Source organism: Dendrobium catenatum, unplaced genomic scaffold (genome assembly GCF_001605985.2).
Source record: "Dendrobium catenatum unplaced genomic scaffold, ASM160598v2 fragScaff_scaffold_218, whole genome shotgun sequence".
In the NCBI taxonomy this organism is placed as follows: Eukaryota; Viridiplantae; Streptophyta; class Magnoliopsida; order Asparagales; family Orchidaceae; genus Dendrobium; species Dendrobium catenatum.
Window position 1 is genome coordinate 395,183 of NW_021318680.1, and position 22,730 is coordinate 417,912.

Sequence of the window (22,730 nt, forward strand, 5' to 3'; positions counted from 1 at the left end):
TTGCCACAGTCCACTGCCGATCACCGATCATCTTCCACCGCCGACCATTACCCCGTCGCCACCATTTGCTATCTCCACCCACAGTCGCGGTCGCTCGCGACCGCACACCTCCCACCAGCACTGCAAGTCGTAGGCCATCAGACCCTTCCAACCACCACAATCGACTCTTGCTGCAGCCACCAATCATCGGCCATTGCTGGCCACCGCCTCCAACCACCACCACTGCTGCTAGCCGCTAATTGCTTACCGTTGGAAGTAGCCGTAGCATACCATAGGAAGCTGCCGCCGCTAGCCACCACCACTGCTACCACCACCGTTGCCCTCCAATGCCGGTCGTCATCGACCACTCTAGGCACAACTTTTTTACACTTTATATTGCATTCATTTTACTTCAAATAAAAAAAAAGTAAAGTTATGTATTTATTTTACACATTGATACAACTCCAAAGTATTATTTTTACATCGCATTACTTTTACACTTCATTCTTTTTTTAGGAAATCAAATAGTCCCTTAGACAAAATAATCAACATACATAAAAAATTAAGAAACAACTAACTCGCCAATATGCATCATAGACACCCCAAAAAATAAATACTTAGTTGCCGAGTTCCTACAACAAATTGTTGAGCCACTATAGGTTGACTCCTTTTCCAACAAAATCTGTAATGAGTAGCAAGCAAGTTCCCTATAAATGAGAAGTTTAGTGGTCATACATTAGAGGTGACAACGAGTATATAAGCGAGCAACTCTATAAGTCGGCGTCCCCCTTTCTGACAAGATACGCAATGTGCAGTGCGGGTTCCTTATAGCAGGCAAGTCTAGGTGGTTACCCCTACGAACTCTAAAATTTGGCGTAAGGCACAACCCACATAAGGCGATTTTGTATAAAACATACTTGCATGAGCTTGCTTTATAAAGAATCAAAGCCAACTAGTTTGCTCATTGTTAAGCACTCCTTTGTCTAGGCTAGAACTTGGATGGTTCTCAAATGGTTATATGCTATTCCTTGTAGCAATTTTGTTAGGGTATTTTTATATCCAGTTTGCTCACTACATTGTTGAGTTCAAGCATTACAAGAATCCATGCCGAGTTCCTGTGTTTTCTATTCCCATGGCGCGCTCAGATATGATTATTATTTAATTGAAAATTTGGGTTTTCTTATTGTCAAGAGTCAAGGTAAAATGAATTTCTCACCGAGCCCATGTTTATGTGCTCTAAACGATGTGTTAAACATGCGTTTTTTCAAATATCGAGCTCATATTTTGCAAGCTATTATTAATGCTGAGTTAAATTTAAATTTTTTACAAAAGTTATTTCCATTTACTTGCCTAATTTTGTACTCAATTATAAGCAATAAGTTGATGCTTGTAGAATTTCTTAGTCTCATTTTCTTACTTGAGCGAATGTCCTTACATCTCATTACTACAATTATAAATGGGTGACTAATAGTAATCTATTATTACTATAGTCAAATGCATTCATATATTGTTTGCATGCGAGTCAAATACTTACAGAAATTTTGAAGATAGAAAAAACATATACAATAAGAAGATGAGTAAGGCAAAATTGCATTTCATTTCATTATAAAAAGTTACATGTACAATCTCCCTTCTGGCAAAAAAAAATAAAAATTATTATAACGATGGGCAAGTATAACTCAATCAAAAATAGCTCTTGCACCATCACTCTCCTCTTATGCTGAAAGCTCTTCAAAGAATATGACTGTGTTTCGGAACCTCAGACAACTAAACCCTTAGGCGAGCCTTTTTAGGCTGTACTTGATCTCGACTTTGTATCTGTCGTTGAGGATTTCATCATACTGTCCGCCGATCATGAAGCAACTCGCTAAAGTCTTCTTCTGACCTCACTCTCCTTCAGCCAATAAGGGGCAGACACGTATCTAGAGTAGTGTGTAGCATTGTAGGGATATTCTATGTAGCATTATTTTTTTTTTTTACTTTTATTCTGCATAACTTTTCTTGTAGCTCTCATAATTCTATAAATTAGGGGTGCTAAGAAACAAATTGGATTGATTGAATAGTTATGCTTCCAATTTGAGATTTACAATTTTTGGATCATTCTATAGCATTTCTCTATTCCATTCTTCACTTTCCATTCTCACAAGTTATAACTTATTAGCAAGTAGGAGCTTGCCAGTGAAGTCGAGTATCATCTACGGATAAATTTAGATTCAACACTTTTCACCCATAATGGTGATACAACATAACTTGTTAAGTTACCTAGCAAATTTACATGGGTTGAATTCGGCAGAGAATGCATGCAGCTAGACTTCTGGAGTGTGCTTCTTTTTTCTTTTAGTCTTGCGACATTATTCAGATAAATCTTTCTATGAATGTCAATTAGCCCTTCATGTCTTGCAAACAATGCAGGTATGCCTAATTGTAGATTTTTAATGTTCTCTTGTTGCTTGCTGGTGTCGATTGGTATTTTTCAAATACTTCTTGTTCATAAAGCTCAAGTATCTGTTAATGTGCCATAATTATGGTCTTTTGTATTTATGCGGAGCAGGTAGAATTGTATTTTGTAGTACAGAGTAGGACTAGGTAGGATCTGGCTAATATATGAGCGTTTTCATTTTGTTTGAGGCATGGTTTTATTATAGTGGTTTGGGATGAATTCTTCACGAAGAGACTTGAAGGCAGTGTATGGGTGCTTGGAATTTGAGCGAACTGAAATGAAACAAGAAGGGTTGAAAGCTAAATTAATGGCTGGAGATTCGTAATCCACTAATAAATTAGAAATTGTTGAGATTTCATTTCATTCACCTTGTTTCAATCCAAACAAAGCTGAATTAAATCTTTCTACAATATGGTATTTTTATTTGTCTTGGTCCTCGTCCTTCGCAGTAGTTGACATTATTACCTTACCCTATATGGCTAGGTAATGTTCTTTAGAGTGCTTACAGGGCATTCGTTTACCTTTGTTTAAGCCTGTAACTCTGAAATATTGCAAGCACTTCAAGTCAATCATGAATAACTTTTACATGTGCTGATTTTGTAGCATGATAAAGTACTTGAAAATTTTATAACATTTAAAGCTCCAATGTGAAGCAAGATCATTCCGGGTTAATTGAGAAATCAGCCTGCATCAGAACCATATTACTTGCTTTACGGTTCTTCTACCTGGAATCGTCAACTTTTACTGAATTTGAAATATTCATCATTCTGAACATAGCCATGAAGCTTTTTTACTGTAGTCTTTTTGGCATTACCGGCATCTTTTCAGTCTAAATAAGTATTGACTACGTTGTCAAGGGCGGATCTGCCTTAGCTATAAGGGTGGCAATTGCCCTCCCTAAATATTTAAATTTTAATTGGTTTGTTGGCATTAAATATAGTGAAAAAATGAGCAAAATGAAAAGACTACTAATCAAACACACAAGAAGCCAGCGCTTCCCTTTGTCTAATTTTGATATAAGAAAATTAAAAATAAAAATATCTCCCTTTTTTGCTCTCGCTATCCTTCTGCTCTCATTCACGCATCGACGAACAACATACTCCCTCTCTTCCTTTCTCCAGTTTACAATAGCCTCATGACATCGCTGCGCCTGTTGCTCGCTCAACGTATGAACCGCTTCATATACGCCATCTGGTCCAGTCAGGTGTCCCTGTCTCTTATGCCGCTCTGTAGACACTGCTGACACCGAGGCTTGGAAGTTATATGCTTTACATTTTTTTTTAATTTTCAAATATAAATCAAAATAATACTAATCAAAATAGAAGAAATCTATTTGTTTCTAATTGAAACCCTAAATCTTGAACTTGAGCTGGAGATTGCAGAAAATTATTTTGATTAGGATTTATTTATTTTTTGTTTGGTGAAAATTAGAATAGAATTCTGAATAATATGGATAGTATTTGCGCATAAAATCTCGCTATGGGAAAATCATTTGGGAGCAAAACAAAGTTATCATTCACGATCATATAGATTGTTTTCTTTCCATTTTTTTTTAATTTATTCCAACATTTTTATTAAAGTCTAAGTTTAGAAGGTTGCTTGATACAGTCTTTACAAGGTGTTTAAGTTGTAAGAATTCATTTAAGAGCCTTTTATTAGTAATTTAATATAACAAGATTTTGCTTTAAATATGTCTTTTATATTTTTTATTTTTTTATATTTATTTATTCATGTAAGAAATTTGCTAACACTCAAAAGTCACATCGGTTCCGCCCTATACATTGTAGATTTCTGTTTTTGATCTTTTTTTTCATTGTTCAACTTGTAGTTACATGCATTTGTGGAATATGAGACTGTCGAGGATGCCGAGAAATGTGTAAGCCTTGAACTTTAAGTTTTTTAATGTTGCTATTGTGGTCAATAGATTGATTTGCTGCATCGAATCAGCTTTCCGACCTCAGTGATGAAAGGAATTGGAGAAGTGGGCTTAAGCTTCGGCTACTGAATAAATGCATGGTATTTTTATTTGTTTTAAAAGTTCTCTTCTACTTTAATGACATTGCCAGTCACTTGATAACTCTTATTCTGATGCACAAGTTAGATATTGAATGGCATAGACGAATAGCCCTTTGGGGTATTTTAGTTCTTTTAGTGATTATTTTTCTTCTCATTGCTCTAAATATGTACTATGTGCTACCAATTATTGTCCATCTAACTAAAAGCATAAAATGAACAAATTTTCTCAAAAAAAGTTGATTAAAAAATTTATATAAATAGGATACTTTTTCTAATCCTTCACTCAGGCAAAACAAGTTGCAGCTCATGGAAGAAAAGCAGGGCATGAATGTGATGGCATTGGAGAGGAAGAAGATGTCTTCGCAACCAACCAACCAAATGAGAGGCAGCCAGAGTACCCATCTCAACCGCCTGAAGCATCCTGTGAACTAGTTGTAAGCACCTCACCTTGAAATCAGGATTGTCTATTGTAGGAAAAATTATTGTGTCCGGACAGGGTACCGAGCATACCGAGCAATACTGCTATCGGTACCGACCGCGGTACCGAGCTCGGTACCGAGCGCCTAGTGATGTGGCGTATTTTTATTGGTCTCTGGATGCGTTCGGTGTCCGGACACAATAATTACTCCTATTGTAGGCCTAGGCTTATTGTTCTCCAAGTACTTACTTTTTTGAGTTTGACTGGAGCAGGGTGATGATGGTTTGAATGAAAAGGAAAATGGTGGGGGGAGGCGTGGCCGGGGACGGGATCGAGGGAGAGGCCGTGCACGAGGACAGTACATCAATAACAATAATAATCAACGTGGTGGCGGTGGCGGTGGCCACGGCCACGGCCATGCAATTGGCACGCCACCATCGAACGATCTTATCCACAGCGAGCAGCCTGCAGCTTCCCGGCAACCTCCAGGTCCTCGTATGCCGGATGGCACGAGAGGTTTCGCAATGGGCCGTGGAAGGCCAATCACAACCTCGCCCGCTGTCACTGGTGTTTAAGCATTGATGGCACCCAGTTTTTCAGTGTGTGCTTGCTGAATTGGTGATCCTAAGGTCAGTCTGTAGAGCAAGTGAAAGATGCAGACTTGGCCTTCATTTTTTTTTTTTGGTGTTCTTATAGTCCTGTTTCAGACTTAAAGCGTCCCTTTAATTTTTTTTATTTTATTTTTTGGCCCTTCTCCGGGAGGATAATAGTTCATTTTATCAGGGAGATGAAGTTTGTTATGGAAATTTGGGATTTAACTCAGTTTATTTTACATTTTAGTGTGAGTTTCCGAATGCAAATATAAAACCAGATGGTATGATTTTTAATTTTGGAATAGTTGATATATGACCGTTTTCATTGTGGATATTACAAAGTAAAGGATTCTTAGACTTCATTTCGGACGGCTTTTTTACTACTTATTAAAGCAGTTTTTTAGAATAAAAATTTTAATTTTTATACTAAAAAGCTGCTTTAAGAAGCAGTAAGAAAGTCGTTCCAAACGAAACCTTAATTTGGACATGATCATAGCGAAATCGTGTTCTCCATTGTATGCATGTATGTCGTGCCCCAATTTCTAGATTTTGTAGTTGAGATGAGACCAAGGTTTTGTCTTTCTCACTGTTTTTAAAAACAATTTTTAGTATCAAAATTTTTAATTTAAAAATATATTAAAAATTTATTTTAAAAAGTAATATATTAAAAATATCGAGTCAAATTAGTAGCAACTGTTAGGTATAGTTGAATTGTGCCAATAGAATTCATTCTTGAAATTGAATTTTACTTTAGCTCTTCATCCATCAAAGACTATTATCTTGCTTTGCACCTCAGTTGATATTGGTAGAATAGGCCCATCCCTTACTAAGCCCATTCCATCTCTTACTATGTCCTTTCAAGCGATTGTCTATTGCGGTATCCTTTATTGATAGGGTCATCCTTTAACTAAGTCCCTCTTTTCTTTGATTCAAACTATTGCCTTTTCTTTTTGACGAAAATTTATCCTAGCGCCTTCCTTCTTTTTCTTTTCTATTTTCTTTTCTTGTTATTCTAGTTCTATTAAAAAGGTGCTAGAAACCAAATTGGATAGAAAGGTAAAAGAAAAAGATCTTTAGATTGATTCTTTCTTTCTTTGTTCTTACATTTCTAAAATCTTTTACTTTTGAATTTCTCATTATGTTTTTAACATTATAGTATATTAGAAAATTCTATATTCTATATACAATTAAAGAAGTATAGAAATATCAAAAGCTTGGGATGCTTTTCTATTTGCCCAAGTAATAAGAAGTTTGATGTTATTAACCAAATCTTTTCTTAGAAAATACATTATGTTTCCTTCATTAATAATAGCCAAAAATCTTTTCCTTTTGTTATTTTTCCAAATTCCTCAGTGGGATGAGAATTTTAAGCAATGAAATAGAGAAATTCATATTAAATGCGCCTATAATGATGTTCAATTATAAGAAACAAAATTTTTTCCAAGATTGATTAATAGATGGTATTCATATAAAGATTCTATATCCTTTCTATCTAAAACTTTGGAGAAAATCTAAAGCCCAATCCCATCATAGAGATCTAATGAAAAAAAAAATGTTCTAATTTCTAATAATAAAGGATAGGGATCAAATAAACATATTTGGAAAATATGAAAAATAAAAAATATCATATTAATGCGTAAATCACACTACTTTATCAAATCATTCACTGAAAAAATATACATAGATGTTTTGCTATGTAACATTACCATTTTTAAGATAAATGAACAACTTTTCTTTGAATTAACAAAAAAGATCTTTAATAAATCTATTTACAACAATGAAATAAATCAAGAATAAGAAGGAATTGATGAAACAAATCAAAATAGAATGAATTTTCTTTTGACCATAAAAGATATTTTCAAATACTAATAATACCAAAATTCCAATACTTATTGGATCTTATATTCCCTGTCCCAAGCATATATTGTTTTACAAAATATCTCAAAACCAATTCAACAATATGCATCAATTGAGACATGTACTTGGGGAACTATCTTTTTTTTTTTTAATGATAATTTCAAAGACTATTAAATGATACCTGAAATATTTCATTCACATAAGAAAATTCATACTTATGTAATAAACGAATGGAAAAATTGGTTAAAAGGTCAATATCAATATGATTTATCTAAAACATTACAAAGAAATGGGGACCAAAAAATTCCATCTCATTTCAATATATTGAAATCTGAATCATTTTATGTATTGGTAAGTATACCTAGTAATGATTATCTAGAAACATGATATCTTATTGATAGGAATACAAATTTGGATAGAAAATATTTTGATTGTAGACTTTTACATCTTTGTTTTATAAAGAATATTAAGATCAAGACCGATGCACATATTGGAATTAAGAATTGAAAAAAAAAAAAAAAGAAAAAAAAGAATTATTACTATGGGAGCGAGAAGCAATTCATGAATAATGCATATAATTAGATTACTAACGAATGCATTAAAATTCCACTAAGAAAACTCGTTGTGTAGAAAGACTTCTAAATTGAATCAGAGATAGATGAAGACGATTACTTCACCTATGACTTATGCCCGCCCTTTAGCCTTACTGTATTGCTTTCCACTCCTTGCTAATTGTAGGACAACCAGTCAAAGAATAAGAAGGAGCTTCGTCCACAAGTCATTCCTAACTTGCCACTGCCTTATTAAGATTAAGGCGAACTTCACGCCTACTAGATAAGTAAGCCTTCCTTGGCTCTGGCATGTCTTCCCCTCTGACTTTCGCCGGCTTGATCTAGCTCTCTTGCTTGACCTTAGACCCAACCATCCCTTTATGAAGGCTTGGAAGCGAAGAGCTTGGACAGAAGACAAGGAACTAACGCTTACTGATTGCCTGTAAAATCGTTAGATGATTCTATACTATTCTCCTCTTCTGTCTGGCTTATTAACTTTTTTTTTTTTAATTGCTGTTATTCATTTTTTCTTATTATTTTTTAGAGTCAAATTTATCAGTGTTATACTTATAAAATAATTATTAGACTTATTTTAATAAAATGTTCATAAAACTAATTAATAATTAAAAAATATTTAAAATAATGTTATAAGTAATTTTCATTGTTTTGAAAATCGGATTGGACTGATCGGTTCGAACGGGTCAATTGGGAATTGGTTGGCTTGTTGGTCCCGATTTTTTTAAAATTGGTTTTGCAATGAACCAGATAAAATCAATTGTAGCGGTTCAATCGTCAAACCAGTGCATATTTTAAGAATTGATCGGTTCAATTATTATTTATTTCATGTAATTAAATAAATTTAATATACTTAAATTAAAAATGACTTTTAAAATTTTTATATTTATTAATATTTGAATAAGCTCAAATTAAGTTTACTCGGATGACATGGCCATTCTTGTTACTTCTCCATTCATTTAATTCAAAAAAAACTTATATAAATATTACTAAATGTGTCGAGGTCATGTAAGATTAAAAATTAAACTGAACTTCTCAAGATAACAATACACGATACATATTTTTAAATATAGCTTTTGATTAATTTTTATGATGTAAATAATATTTAATGTTTATTCGTCTGCTCTTCATATTCTGAAAGAGTTGAATGATTAGTTCATTATCAATACAATCTAAATTTTCTTTTTCAATATAAGCGATTAACATATTATTCAGCCATTGATATCCAATTCTATTTAGCACCTAATTTTTTATAATATTCATGCCACAAAATGCTCTTTCGACCCCCCTCTATTTGTTTTCAAAGTCTGAGGGTTGGCGATCTTTATGTGAGTCTTCATTACCAAGGTCAAAGAGGTACAAGTTCACCTATTATGACATATCAGCTACTTGTTAAGTACCTGAAAAAGACATATGCAAGTTTACATATATGATGCAAGAGAGTTTAAAGGATAAATTTGGATATAGTTATTATACAACACAAGTAGAATTATTATATAGATCTTAAAGGAGATTAATGTTGACCCTAAAAGCCTTGGTATATAATTTATTAGATTTGAGTAATTTTTTATCTTATTATCTACATGTTTATCTTAGAGATATCAATGATAGTGAACACCCAAAGTAAAATTAATTTTAATCATTTGTGGCTTTATATATATATATATATATATTGTTTTTATAAATAAAAATCTTCTCCATCTCTTTGCTATTCTTCATCTCATAGGCATTTTTGCATGTTTGTGAGCCTATTTCATATCTTTATCAAGTTATTTAATCTTACGAGAGGATCAGGTTTTGATTTATAGATCTATCATCATTACATAAGAGAGTTAATTTTGTTCTCTTAAGAAAGGAATATGATATTACAATTGAGAATGATCTTTTCAAGGTTTGAGAAGGGAAGCCTCCTATAAAAAGAAGAAGAAAGAAAAGAGTAAAAGAAATGAAATAATAAAAGCCCATGAATAGGGTGAACTTATTCTCTATCCTATGCTTTGTTAAATTGATGCATATACATAAAATGTGTTAAAAAAAAATGAGATAACTTTCCTTTCTAATCCTTGAATCTTGGAACACCCATTTATTCTTTAATATTTTTAACACTTGATTATAAGAATCTTAATTTTAATTTCTTCATTAAATATTGATGCTTTATAAAATATACAAATATGTGTCATGCAAAAGATGTGAAAAGATTCAATAACTTCCTCCAATTTAAATATATTTGGATAAGAATTTAATAAAGAAGAAGAAGAAGAAGAAATGAAAATTTGATTTAGTTTGCAGGGAGCTTTGATTTGAGTTAATAAAATTTAAATCTGAAGACCATTTTAGTTAACAAACTTGAGTAGGTCATTTCACATCAATATTAAAATAAAATAAAAGATGATCAATCTAATAAAAAATTATAGTGGTACTAGTTATGCATCATTTGGCTTTACATAACTAGCCAAATTTAGATGCATAAAAAAAAAAACTATTATTAAAGTAATTTCAACTCATTTTTGAATACCTCATAATTTTGATGAGATTATTGACGGGTCTTGGTGCTCGAGGACCTATAATGATACTTATTGACATAAGAGTTGCTCTCTTTAACAAGTAGTTTTTTGAAACTCAACTAAGAATATCTCTTCTTGGTTGGTTTTGAGAAGATTGCCCAATACTCGATCCTATTCATCATGTGTAGGTATCATGCCGAAATTTAACACATGATTGAATGATCCAGGATGTTAGAACATGAGGGTTCTATCCTTGGCGATGTCAATGATAGCTTCGTTTGCATTCTTGCCAAATTTCAAATCAAAATCAAGGTAGAATTGATCTAGTCCGTGACTGACTAATATTGGATGTTAGAATTTGAGGGATTCTATTTTCGATGAGGACTATGTTGACTTTACGAAAATTTTATGAAAAACAATTACAAATCATTGTTCAATATATGATTCTCTAGAGTCAAACATTAGATCAAAATGACTCTATTATATATTTTTAAGTGAATAAATAATAACTATGTTTTTCTAATTACAACTATTATGAATGAAATAATGCCAAATTTTCAAATTTGAATATGATCTTACTTGCTTTATATTCAACTGTCCAAGCTAATTATATTTTTCTCAGTCTCATACTCTCACGGAATAAAAAATAATAAACAATAATTATATATATATATATATATATATATGCGAGAGAGAGAGAGAGAATTCCCGCCATTTCGTCGTGTCCTACCCACTATTCGAATTGGCGAACACCTTTCCTTACCACGCTGAGCAGTCTCCATTGATGCGAATCTCCGAGCTTTCGCCAGAGCTCCGTCGTCCGTCTGCAGAGGGTGACTCGCAACCTTCACATCTCCACGTCCTTGAAGAAATCGAGTCCTCCGTCAATGAAGTCGAATCCCTCTCCATTGAAGACCTCTCCTCGCTGGAGAATCTCGCCATCCGCCTTCGCAAATCGCTCTCTAACAACTCCTCTAACCTTCTTCTCCCCGATTCGGCCAAGCTTCAGGTATGGAAGCTCAGCTATCGCCTATGGAATGCATGCGTCGACATCTCCAACGCCGTTGGCGTCCTCTCCACCGTCGAAGCAGGGTATCGCGGTCGCATATATGTAGCGCAGGCTGAGCTCCGCCAGATTGCCGCTGAACTCCTCCTCGTTGCCAAAAATCCCAAGGGGATCCCCGCTCCTGCTTTCAAATCCGCTTCGTTCTTCCACAAGGCTGGCCTCATTTGGCACGACCTAGGCAGGCTCGACCGCGCTGCTGCGAACTTTGAGCAGGCCACTGACCTCACCTCATCGTCTCGTGCTGAAGGTGAGGATGAGAAGCGGATGCTGCTCGATCTCAATCTCGCCAGGGCGCGGACGGCTTGGGAGGCGAATGATCGGAGCCTCTCGATCGCGCTTCTCGGCCGCTCCAAGAACGTTTTATTCAGATCTCAGGCGGGTTTCCAAGCCCTAGCGGAGCAATACCTCCAATTTGGGAAGCTTAGCCTCAAAAGCTCTTCCGAAGGTTTAATCGACGCGTCCAAGCTACTAAGCGAAGCGCTCGACTTGTGCGAGAAAGGTATAGCAATCTCGACGGGGGGAACCCTAGATCTGGAGCGCTTGAAGGCGCGATGCCTCCGATTCATGGCGGCAGAGCGACTGCAAGCAGAGGACTACGAGGGGGTATTGAGTTGCGTAAGCGTTTTGAGAGGAATTGAGGGAAATGAAGAACATCCGAGCGTAGGATACGTCGCGATGAAGGCATGTATTGGGGCTGGGAGGGTAGCAGAGGCTGAGAGGGAGTTGAGAGAGATGATGTCAAACAAGAGGGTGCCGGAAACTGCCTGCGTCTCAGCGGCGGAGGCGTTTTTGGCTGCTGCTGGGGCAGAGGCGGCCAAGGAGATAATGATGATGCTCTTGGGGCGTTGCAGGGATGGAACCGGTGCGGCGCTGAGGGTATTGAGGATGGTGGCAGAGAGTGGTAGCAGTGCTGTGAAGGCGATGGCAGCAGCAGAACTAGCATCGGACGACAGAGTAGTGGCGCTTTTCGTTGGCTCCATGGCGGAGAAGGAGAGGAATGCGATGCACGCGTTGCTCTGGAACTGGTTAGTTTCCTGCAACGTCTTACTTTCTTTCTGTTCATTGGTCGCAGCTGCATTGGAAGCGTCAGAATCTTTCTTCTGTGATGCAAACCAGGGGTGCGGAGTATTTCAGATCGAAAGAGTATGAAATTAGCGTTGAATTGTTCGAAAAGTCAATGCTCTACGTGCCCCGCGATGACGAGAACAGAGCTCGGCGCTCAAATTGCTTTAGGGTTCTTAGTCTATGCCACCTCGCACTCGTGCAGCTTGATCGAGCTCAGGAGTTCATCGACCAAGCTGAGAAGGTATTTGCAAACATACTTGTCTGAATACAGGAGCAGAAGCTTCCATTGACGACTGAGTTTGGTCTTTCATTTTTCTCTGCAGCTTGAGCCGAACATCAAATGCTCCTTTCTGAAGGTAATCCTTAAACCTTATTTCAAGAAATGCAGTATTGCGATGTTTATTAGTATACTAATTGTTATAATTATTTGAACAAGAACAGTTTAAGATCCAATTGCAAAAGAAGGACGAGGAGGCGGCCATCAATCAGATACAATCGATGCTTAGTTGCATCGACTTCACCCCTGAGTTCCTCACTCTCTGCACCCATGAGGCTATTGCCTGCCAGTCCTTTCTGGTTGCTGTGGCATCCCTTTCCATTCTTCTCAATCTCTACTCCCCAGGAAAGCAAATGCCTATGATGGAAGTCACAGTTTTTCGTAACCTCATCACCCTTCTCCATCGTGACTCAGAAACTGAGCAAGAGATATTGAAGCACACCAGGCGAGTTCAGGCAAGAATGAATGAGCTTGGGGCTGAGAGTTTCTTTGGCAAAGGAGCTGTTGGTGCTCGTGAGCTAAACTGGTTTGCAGGCAATACATGGAATATGGGGCTGAAGATGGGAAAGGATAAAAAATACAAAATTTGTGCTGAGTCTTTTGAGCTGGCGGCTGAGTTCTATGGTGCATGTAGCGATCAGAACGAAGGGAAACAGGCGATGGTCTGCAAGTCTTTGATTTTAAGCACAGTGGCAATGATCAATGCCGAGGAGGAGGAGAAGGTTTTAATGACCGACTCTGATGTCAAGAAAGCCATGGAAATGCTCCACAGAGCTGAGAAGGTATCATCAGTTGCTTAACAATAGTCATTTTATCTTCAAAAATCCTTGGTTACTCTGATTCTTGGATTCATTCATCTGCAGATACTACCAGCAATAGCTTTGTCAGCATCTGATAATGGCGATCAGTTAGTTGAAACATCAACCATGTTCTTCCTCCACACATTCAACACCTATAAACTCCTCAACAGGCTCGATGACACTGGGAACCAACAACTCCAACTGATCAAGTGCTTTGCCTCCACGAATGCATGCAACCCTAACAACCTCCTCCATATTGGTCTCTTTGCTTCTCAAGGTCGGAGGCCAAACCCTGAGGTCTCGGAGTTTGCCTTCAGCAAGTGCCTCTCAAGTTTACTGGAATCGCCAGCTCCCAACTATAAGATGGTGAGCATGGTCCTCCGACGGCTAGTCGGCATTGCCGGTCTTTGTGCCATGGATGATGGCAGGAGGAATGAAGCAGCTTATGCTGTCTACAGACAAGCATATCAGATCATTGTGGGACTGAAGGAGGGGGAGTATCCTCCCGAAGAAGGGAAATGGCTTGCAATGACTGCTTGGAACAAGTCGGGAATAGCAATCCGGCTCAGACAGGTCACCACAGCTAGGAAATGGATGAAGATGGGTCTTGATCTGGCTAACCGAATACCGGGCATGGAGAGATATATTGGCGGAATGGAGGACTGCCTCACCAACTTTGAAAAGGTTTGCAGTGGGGATGGCTGTGGAGCAGGTGAAATTATTGGGTTCGGACCGCGTACGTCGTCCATAACCCAATGAAAATGCGCCACATCACCCCTTACATCACCCCTTACTCGGTATTAAGCTCGATACTGAATAATGCAGTTGCATCTGATTGGTCTCAGAACGGTAAGTTGTGTACGATGTCCGAACCCAGACCGTAATGAGTCTCTAAGCGTTATCATAATTCAGAATTGTGGTGAGGAATATTTAGAATATTGAAATACTGAATACAAACATGGAGCCATTTTATTGTTGAATATTTTTCTGTTAGATATTACAAGACTATTTTCCAGACTAATAGACAATAAATGAATAGTACAATGTTGATATCCAGAACTGTTGCTCTGCGGAGAGATTATTAGGTGCGGAGTGCAGATGTGGAGAGAATCGTCCGCACAAGCATTGAATACCTAACGGTACCCGCATAATAATTTTTCTGCTCTGCGACTACTGTTGAATGCAGGAGCCAGTGAATGGTGGAGTGCCTCTACCAGGAGCAAACAGGGGAGCGGCGGCCACTCCTCGTTTGTTGAGCAAGCATCTGAAGTGAGCCAATCTCGGTGCAACTACTTTGGGATCTGTTGCCAGCTTCCAAGTTGGAGTCCATAGACGCTCTTTCGGTCATAACATAAGATGCAGAGTTAGAAATAGTCCACTGTGATAACATAATTTGTTTCTGTATTGCATAGGTTTGTTATTTCTATTATGCAAGTTCATGTCAGCTCATGAGTTTGTTCATTCATCAAGGAATATGTAAAAGATGTCGATTCAATCATTAGCAAAAAAATAATGTTAAAAAATGATAATTTAGATGAGAAATGATAAGTTTATCGAGCTTGGCTCAAGAGCTATTTATGAATCAAACTTGAGCAAGCTTGACAATGTTAAAATCTGAATCATGAATGAGGATTCTAGAATAAATCACAAATTCTATTTTATAAAAGAAGTTCAGAACACATGGAACATAAAATTTTAACTTATATGGATAATAATCTAACGAGATTAAGGCTTCGTTTGGAGCGGCTTTTTTATTGCTTTCTGAAACGGAGTTTTCGTACAAAATTTAAAAATTTTGTATTAAAACTCCGTTTAAGAAAACAATAAAAAAGCTGTCCCAAACGAAGCCTAAAGTGCGATATTACCTGCTGCAGCAGCAGCGCGAGGCCATATGGTTTGCTCTATATCTGATGCATCTGCCGTTTCTCCCCACATGCATACTTCGCCTCCAAGCACTAATTTCTGCTGTTCAGGCTTGGTGATGTTTTCAAGAGGTTCATTCAAATAGAAACCTTCCCATGTTGCATCCAAATGGTCAAGGTACCACTTGTCTTGGTTGCTAACAATGCATCTTAGTCCTGCATCAACTACTTTCTCAGCAACTCCACGACCAAGCCTTATTGAAAAAAAGGAAAAAAAATCCTTATAAGACTCTGGCTAAAGCAATATATTACCAAGTAAAATAGCTTATCGCTGTTCATTTCAGTTATTCTCGGGTTGCCGGGTCAAAAACAGGTCATTTTCGAGGCAATTTCGGGTTAATGGGTCAATCCGAATACGACCCGATTTTTGAAACGGGTCGAATTGTTGAACACGAACCCGACCCATTTTGGGTTCGGGTTAACACAAAACCCGAATTTTTCGGATCGGGTCCAATATTGACACCCTTATTTCATCATGTAACAAAAATATTACAAAATCTTACCAGTTATGAACCACAGTTTTTGGGCTAAGTTGTTTGCCAAAATCATTGAATGTTTCTTCCCTGTTGTCAAAAACAAAAGCATATATTAGAATATTAATTGGCGATGAATCAAAATAAGGCGTTCAGAAAAGAACTACCAGTTAATGAACTCGTATCCATGTGATGAAGCTATTTTTTGTGCTCTTAGAACAAAGTATCTGTAAGCATCAGATTCTTTCATCCCATTTTTCTTTAACCTGCAATTCAGGATATGATTTCAACTATTTACCAAAAAGCTTATATTTTGAGAAGTTACTAATTCATTAACTTGGGAACTGTAAGAAAGCATGGTGCTGATTTTTTTCTTCTACATTTTAATTATGTCAAAACGTAATTTGTGCTCTGTAGTTTAAAAACACTATATATATATATATATTGGAAGAAATAATTATATTAAAAGCTTATGTCATAAATTCATGGAGTAATTCTTTAGCATTTTGCAGGAAATGACCTTGGGATATAAAATTATTCCTTTAAAACAATGAACTCATTAAACAAAGAGATGTAGCTAAAAAATAAAAGAAAGACAGAAAGAAATTGTATAGGTACCGCTTATGAGATTTTCATAAAAAAATTTCATATATCATAAAAATCAGTGATGAAAAAAAAGGGTTAGGGAGGTATATGTATACCAGTTTTTTATATGAGGGGTAACCGTCCAGCAAGCTATTCGTCAAAAAAAAGAAAAAAAGTGTTATTAGTAAACAAAAAATGAGCCTGCCACATGAATAACTGGGAGAAAAAAAAAATAGAAATGAACTTTTAACTAGAAAGCTAAATTTCTAGCAAATGCAGTAGCTACAATTCAGTCGGTTTGAACAATTGACTAAAATAGCATTGCTTTGGCTAAAATTGTAAGAAAGTATGAGGGGGACATATTTAGGCTTTGAATAAGTAGTGGTTAAACTCATTTTTCACCAAAAAATTTAAGCACATAGGTAAGCGTCATTGCTATTATGTTAGCAACCCGATTGCTATTACACTACTATTATGTGTATCTTAGCACTCTACCCCTCATATGAGTCTTCTACACTGATCACTACTCTCCAACAGCAACATAAGGCCTTTATCCCACTATTTGGGGTCGGCTACATGAATCCTCTTTCTCCATTGTGTCCTGTTAAGAGTCAAATTCTCAATTTGATCTAATAAAAAAAGGTTATTTCTAATATTTTTTAATCAACTATTTTTAGGTCTACCTCGACCTCTTTTAACATAAGTCAAACCTAATACATTTACTCTCCTAACTGGGTCATCAGAATGCCGATGTTTTATATGACCAAACCATCTAAGGCGACTGTTTCTAATCTTATCTGCCATTTGAGCTACTCCAACCTTTTCACGTACATGCTCGTTTTGCATTCAATATCTAAGAGTATGGCCACTCATCCACCTTAGAATCCTCATCTCTTCAACACTTAACTGAATTGTAAGCTTGTCTTTTAATGACCAACATTCTATACCATAAAGCATTACAAGTTTTACCACCATCTTATATATATATATATATATATATATTTAAAGTTTGAGGGGCAGTTTTTTATCACATAACAGGCCTGATGCATTCCTTTACTTCAACCATCCAACTTGAATTCTACAAATAATATCGCCATCTATTTCACCATCACTCTGAACAATAGATCCAAGATATTTAAAACATGTACAGTTATTAATGACTTGATCGCCCAAAGTCACAATCCTCTTATTAGATCTAATATTATTAAAATTACACTCCATGTCTTCGATTTTAGATCTACTCAAACGAAAACCTTTAGACTCTAAGGTTTCACCTCCATAGTTCAAGTTTAACTTTAACTCCTCTAGCCTTTTCAAAAAGAAGAATATCATCAGCAAAAAGCATGCATCAGGGTAATCACTACTCTCCCACTCTCCCTCAAACAAAAATCTTTTTAACTTCATCAAGTGTCATACATCAAGTGCTCACTCAATCATATAGATCTTGCATGTAAGTCACCTGCTCTTGGAGCTTTCTTACCATGGTAGAAGCAATCAAGACTTATAGGAGGCATGAACTGCATCAAACACTTGATCCCAATCAAGCCATCGACTCTCTTATGAATCTTAATAAAAATATGTGGGCTCTGAAAATTTGCACCCTAGCTTCTCGATTGGGAGAGTTTTAGAATTATTTATTGAGTTTAATTTTCGATAGGCATATTAAATTGAAGAGAAGACACTATACACAAATTTCACATTCATTTTGTGAGGACTTTTAACTTGATTCAGTATAAATATAAGTACAAATCCCTATGTTTAATTATGTAACAACCCAAAATCAAATTTAAAAGAATTATTTATTTTATATTTTTTTTTATAAACCAAAATTTCTACAAACCAACAATAAAAATATAACCAGCAAAAGCAACTAACAATTACATACTTTAAAATATTACACTATATTTTCAAAATTAATATACAATAGCCAAAAGATTAGCACAATCATTAATCTATCACAAGCTCTTAACTACAAAAGAATGAAAAAAATGCATAACAAAATCTAAAGAAAACCTGAGAATTTCTATCAATCTCACTCCAATTGGCACTAACTCATTCTTTAACCTGAAATCATTTAAACCATATATAATGAACTAAAAAGCCCAACAAGAAAACTAAAACTCTATCACTGCTTTCAATAGAAGGCAAAATAATCAATATGTATGTTCAGTTCTAATCAATATCAATCATCAGTTAATATGAGCAATACAAATATCAAAAATCAATAATAAAATCAATATGATCAATAAAATCAAAAGAGATCTATCAAACAATAAGACATATGGTAAAGAGTAGTATCACCAAATGAATCATGTAGTATGTTATGCTATATTGTATCAATATTAATGGCAGTATGAACTATCAATATGTCAATCAGTTTAATGCATTATCAATCAGTTTAATGTACTATAAGGTAAATATCATCATGAATATAATTATGAAAAGCAAGATATGACATTCAGTTTTAATGTGGTGTTCTCATTCGTAAATCTATCATTTGTCATAGATCATTGTACCTTGATGTGCAACACCTTAGGTAAGACAAGCTAATGGTGCATTATTTGTACGAGAAAGGGTAGAAGACTATGAGATCATTCATATTTCCTCTTGTATTTAGAAAACTTTACACAGAGGCTAAATTTCATATAATTGACGCAAACCCCTCGTTCAAGGCTTTTTTGGGTCACCCTTGGTTGCATTAATACAACATTGTCCCGTCAACCTTACACCATAGTATGATTTTCTCATCGTACGGAGCACATTGCATTTGAGATTTTAGAGATTTTAAAAATTTTGTGAAGTTATACTCTCGTGCGCCTGGTATAGTGGTTATGTCGATGACAATTACGAAGTGATGAGATGAAAACGTAATTTTTTTATTGACTTTTCTCTCCATTTTATTTTTTCCTCTTTTTTCTTTTCTCTTTTTTTCTTTTCTATTTTCCTTTTTGTTCTTTTTCATTATTTCTAAAGAGAAAAATGGGAGAGAGAGAGAGAGAGAGAAAGAGGGTTAAAGAGAGCGAAGAGAGAGGGAGGGGGTGAATGAGAATAAGGAGAGAAGAGTTGAGAAAGAGAGAGAGGGTGTTAGAGATAGAAAGGGAGAAGGAAGGAGATAGAAAGGGAAAAGGAAGGAGGTAGAGTGGAGGAAGATAGTGGAGAGAGGTAGAGAGAGTGGAGCGTGGAGATATATAAAAATAGAGAAAAAAGAAACCGAGAAAGAGGGAGAGTGAGAAGGGAGAGAGTGAGAATAGTAGATGAGGGAAAGGTCTCCGGTGCAGACAACGGCGAGTCGGGTGGCCAGCAGCCATGGCAGAGGTGGCAGTGGAAGAGGGAAGAAAAGAGAAAGAGGAAAGCAGGAGATTTGGCCAGTGGCAAGGTTGAGTGGAGGAGACCTAGCGCCTACAACGGCGATGATCACATACAACTAGGGTAGAGAGATTGCAAGCATTTCAGCAGTGGGGTCGTCAATGGGGGCGTGTGGTGCGCAGAGAGTAGAGGGGGATATCACGACTGTCGTGCGGGTAGCTAGGGCTGAGAGGGAGGAATTTTGGGTTCGCTTGTGGCTGGAGGCTTGCCCGTCGATGTTGGTCAGCCTGGGCTAGGGCCTAGGAGAGTGCGACAGAGGAGAAGAGAGGAAAGCTGGGAGCCGTAGGGGCTTTGGAGAAATTATTACTTATGGAGTCCGGTCTTTACGTATTTACTAACTATTTATTGAGTATTTGTTGAGTATTTTTTATGAGTATTTACTGAATATTTTATGCATATTTATTGAGTATATGCTTCATATTTATTGAGTATTAAATACATTATAAATACTCAGTAAATACGTAGTAAATATTCAGCAAATATGCAATAAAAACTCAATAAAAACTCAACAAATACGTAGTAATATAAAAAACTATATTTTGACCACGTGTGAACATTTCATTGGAGTCCGGACATAACTCTATGTTCGGACTCCGCACGTAATTAACATAAAAAACTATATTTTGACAACGTGTGAATATTTCATTGGAGTCCGGACACAACTCTACATTCGAACTCCACACGTAATAATTTCTCGGGACTCTTTGGTGCGAGAGTGATAATGAAACGAAGGCAAGTTTTTTTTAAAAGGGTTGTTTGGTATTGGGTTGAATTAAATTTTAGTGGTATTTTATAAACTTTATAAATTAGGATTTAGTAAATTCGAAGGGTGTTAAATTTTGAAAACTATTTGGTATGAAAAATATTAAATTCTAATAAATCCTGAGAAATTATTTGACAACATAATCAAAGATTTAAGGTGGTTAGATAAAATAGAAATTAAATTTAATGACAATCTTGCGACTAATAACAACAATAACCAACCAATTATAAATATTAATTAAACTAATTTAATGATAATTAGACTACTAATTATTTAATTAAATTGAATTAGATTACTTAATTATCATACTAATTATTTAAGTAATCTAATGAATTATTAATGTTTGAATTATATGAATAATGTTAATTTAGATTAATTTATACCCATATAAGGTTTGCTTTTTCTCGTCGCCATTTCTTCGTGTCTGCTTCATTTTCCCGTGTTTTGCATGCTGTACGTGCTTTGCACGACGGGAACTCATTGGTTGCGTAGGTAACCGCATGCTCCTTCCTTCAAGATAAGAGATTGCTTGCTTGCAAGCTCGTAAATCTTATAGTTCGTAAATTCTTAAATCCAGCGAACAACGAGATTTAGCAAATCCTTGACTTACAACGTAAATCTGGGACTTATGACATAAATTCGAGATTTACAGTGGATTGCGATTTATGGGGCACATTAAACAACAGACAAATGGAGCAAAACCGACTAATAAAGTAGTGCGCGCATTGACGTGACACGTTACTTGAAGGGTCAAACAACCTCCAATTGCCAATGGACTGCTCCGTTGTAATTAGGATGTTGAATTTGCCTTAGGGGGGGAACCCTTGCAGTCAAATTGGACGAGACAGGTCAAAAGTGATGACCGACACCCAAAATTGACTCTCGACGTTGCCCAAATGACGTTTAATCGTAGAACGGAATTCTCCATTGCGTTAGGAATCCCGAGGCAACGATGCGCAAACAAAGAAAACTAGCGCGCAACGTTGCCTAAACGATGCTCGACCACAAAACGGACTTCTCCGTTGCGTTCGGAACATCGTAAATACTCAAAAATAATTACCAATTTGTTTTATTAAAATCGCGCGCACAATTTGATGCGGGTTCAATGTCAACAACGCAAAATCAAGGAAATTAGCACGCGATGTTGCCCAAACAATGTTCGTTATGTTCAGAACGTTGTTAATACCCAAAATACACTGAATTTTTCCAATGAAAATTGTGCGGAAAAATTGACATGCAAATCGAGATAGAATGCATGAATGTCTAAGAATATATGCAAAACAAGATGGTTTTGATCAAATAACGTGTCACAGTCGTTTCAAATTGATAAGAGATCGTGACGGTGCATTAATTTAATTTCAATTTGATAATATATATATAATAATATATATATAATATATATATAATAATATAAGATATATATATAATATATATATATTATATATATATATTATATAATCAAAAGTCAAATGTAAGAGCAAATCACCATTAAATGATCTAACATCGTATCTTGCTAAAGCCTTGTTAGAAATCCTTGTGAATCTCAGCTGTTCTTGTGAGATGGGTTTCGTCGTTAAGAAAGGTTGGAGGCGAAAGACGTGAGCTCGTTGGTTTTAACTAAAAAAAGAAAGAAGAAGAGCCGAACTCCCGTCATTCTCTTTTGTCCGTCCCTTGTTGAGACTTTGCCCCTGCGTGACTCAGACTCTAGCAGATCCGTCCAATGTCATGCTCCCAGTTCAGTTCACCCCAACACCTCCATGATTAAATCCTCTCCTCACGTACGTCCCGAACCAAGCCTGCAAACCATCTGTTCTTCTTGTTGATTCTGACCTTAGTTGCATTGCCAGAGCCCCATCCAAGTGAACTAGACTCCTTCCGTCCCATCCCGTCAGACCAGAACCTCCTCCGAGCTCATGTACACGTATTTTTCGGAAGTCCTGATTGCAGCAAAACTCAGGTATTCGCCTATGCATGCCACAAAAGCCCTATGAGAAGTCCGCACTCTCTCTCTCTCCTTCCCTCAGTGCCGCCTCTATTTGC

The 22,730-nt window shown here is 36.3% G+C and overlaps 3 protein-coding genes across 3 annotated transcripts in view; 2 read left to right on the plus strand and 1 right to left on the minus strand.

The window, feature by feature from the left end:
• The window catches only part of LOC110095256 (la-related protein 6B), a 47,464-nt gene extending 41,724 nt beyond the window's left edge, over window positions 1–5,740 (plus strand). The window contains exons 7-10 of the mRNA XM_020820709.2: window positions 4,248–4,295; window positions 4,367–4,435; window positions 4,723–4,869; window positions 5,126–5,740. Coding sequence (XP_020676368.1) covers window positions 4,248–4,295; window positions 4,367–4,435; window positions 4,723–4,869; window positions 5,126–5,428 — 567 coding nt within the window. The 3' untranslated portion in view covers window positions 5,429–5,740. The remainder of the gene's footprint in view (window positions 1–4,247; window positions 4,296–4,366; window positions 4,436–4,722; window positions 4,870–5,125) is intronic.
• Window positions 5,741–11,079: 5,339 nt separating this feature from the next.
• Window positions 11,080–14,387, plus strand: LOC110095257 (TPR repeat-containing protein ZIP4). The gene is made up of 5 exons (XM_020820710.2): window positions 11,080–12,464; window positions 12,556–12,745; window positions 12,828–12,860; window positions 12,946–13,563; window positions 13,645–14,387. The coding sequence occupies exons 1-5, from the start codon at window positions 11,158–11,160 to the stop codon at window positions 14,338–14,340; spliced, it is 2,844 nt and encodes a 947-aa protein (XP_020676369.1). The 5' UTR covers window positions 11,080–11,157; the 3' UTR covers window positions 14,341–14,387.
• A 138-nt stretch (window positions 14,388–14,525) lies between these two features.
• The window catches only part of LOC110095258 (beta-hexosaminidase 3), a 48,113-nt gene continuing 39,908 nt past the window's right edge, over window positions 14,526–22,730 (minus strand). The window contains exons 10-14 of the mRNA XM_020820711.2: window positions 16,678–16,711; window positions 16,144–16,242; window positions 16,007–16,066; window positions 15,447–15,697; window positions 14,526–14,918 (exon numbers count right to left, since the gene is read on the minus strand). Of these exons, the coding sequence (XP_020676370.1) occupies window positions 14,752–14,918; window positions 15,447–15,697; window positions 16,007–16,066; window positions 16,144–16,242; window positions 16,678–16,711 (611 nt within the window). The 3' untranslated portion in view covers window positions 14,526–14,751. The remainder of the gene's footprint in view (window positions 14,919–15,446; window positions 15,698–16,006; window positions 16,067–16,143; window positions 16,243–16,677; window positions 16,712–22,730) is intronic.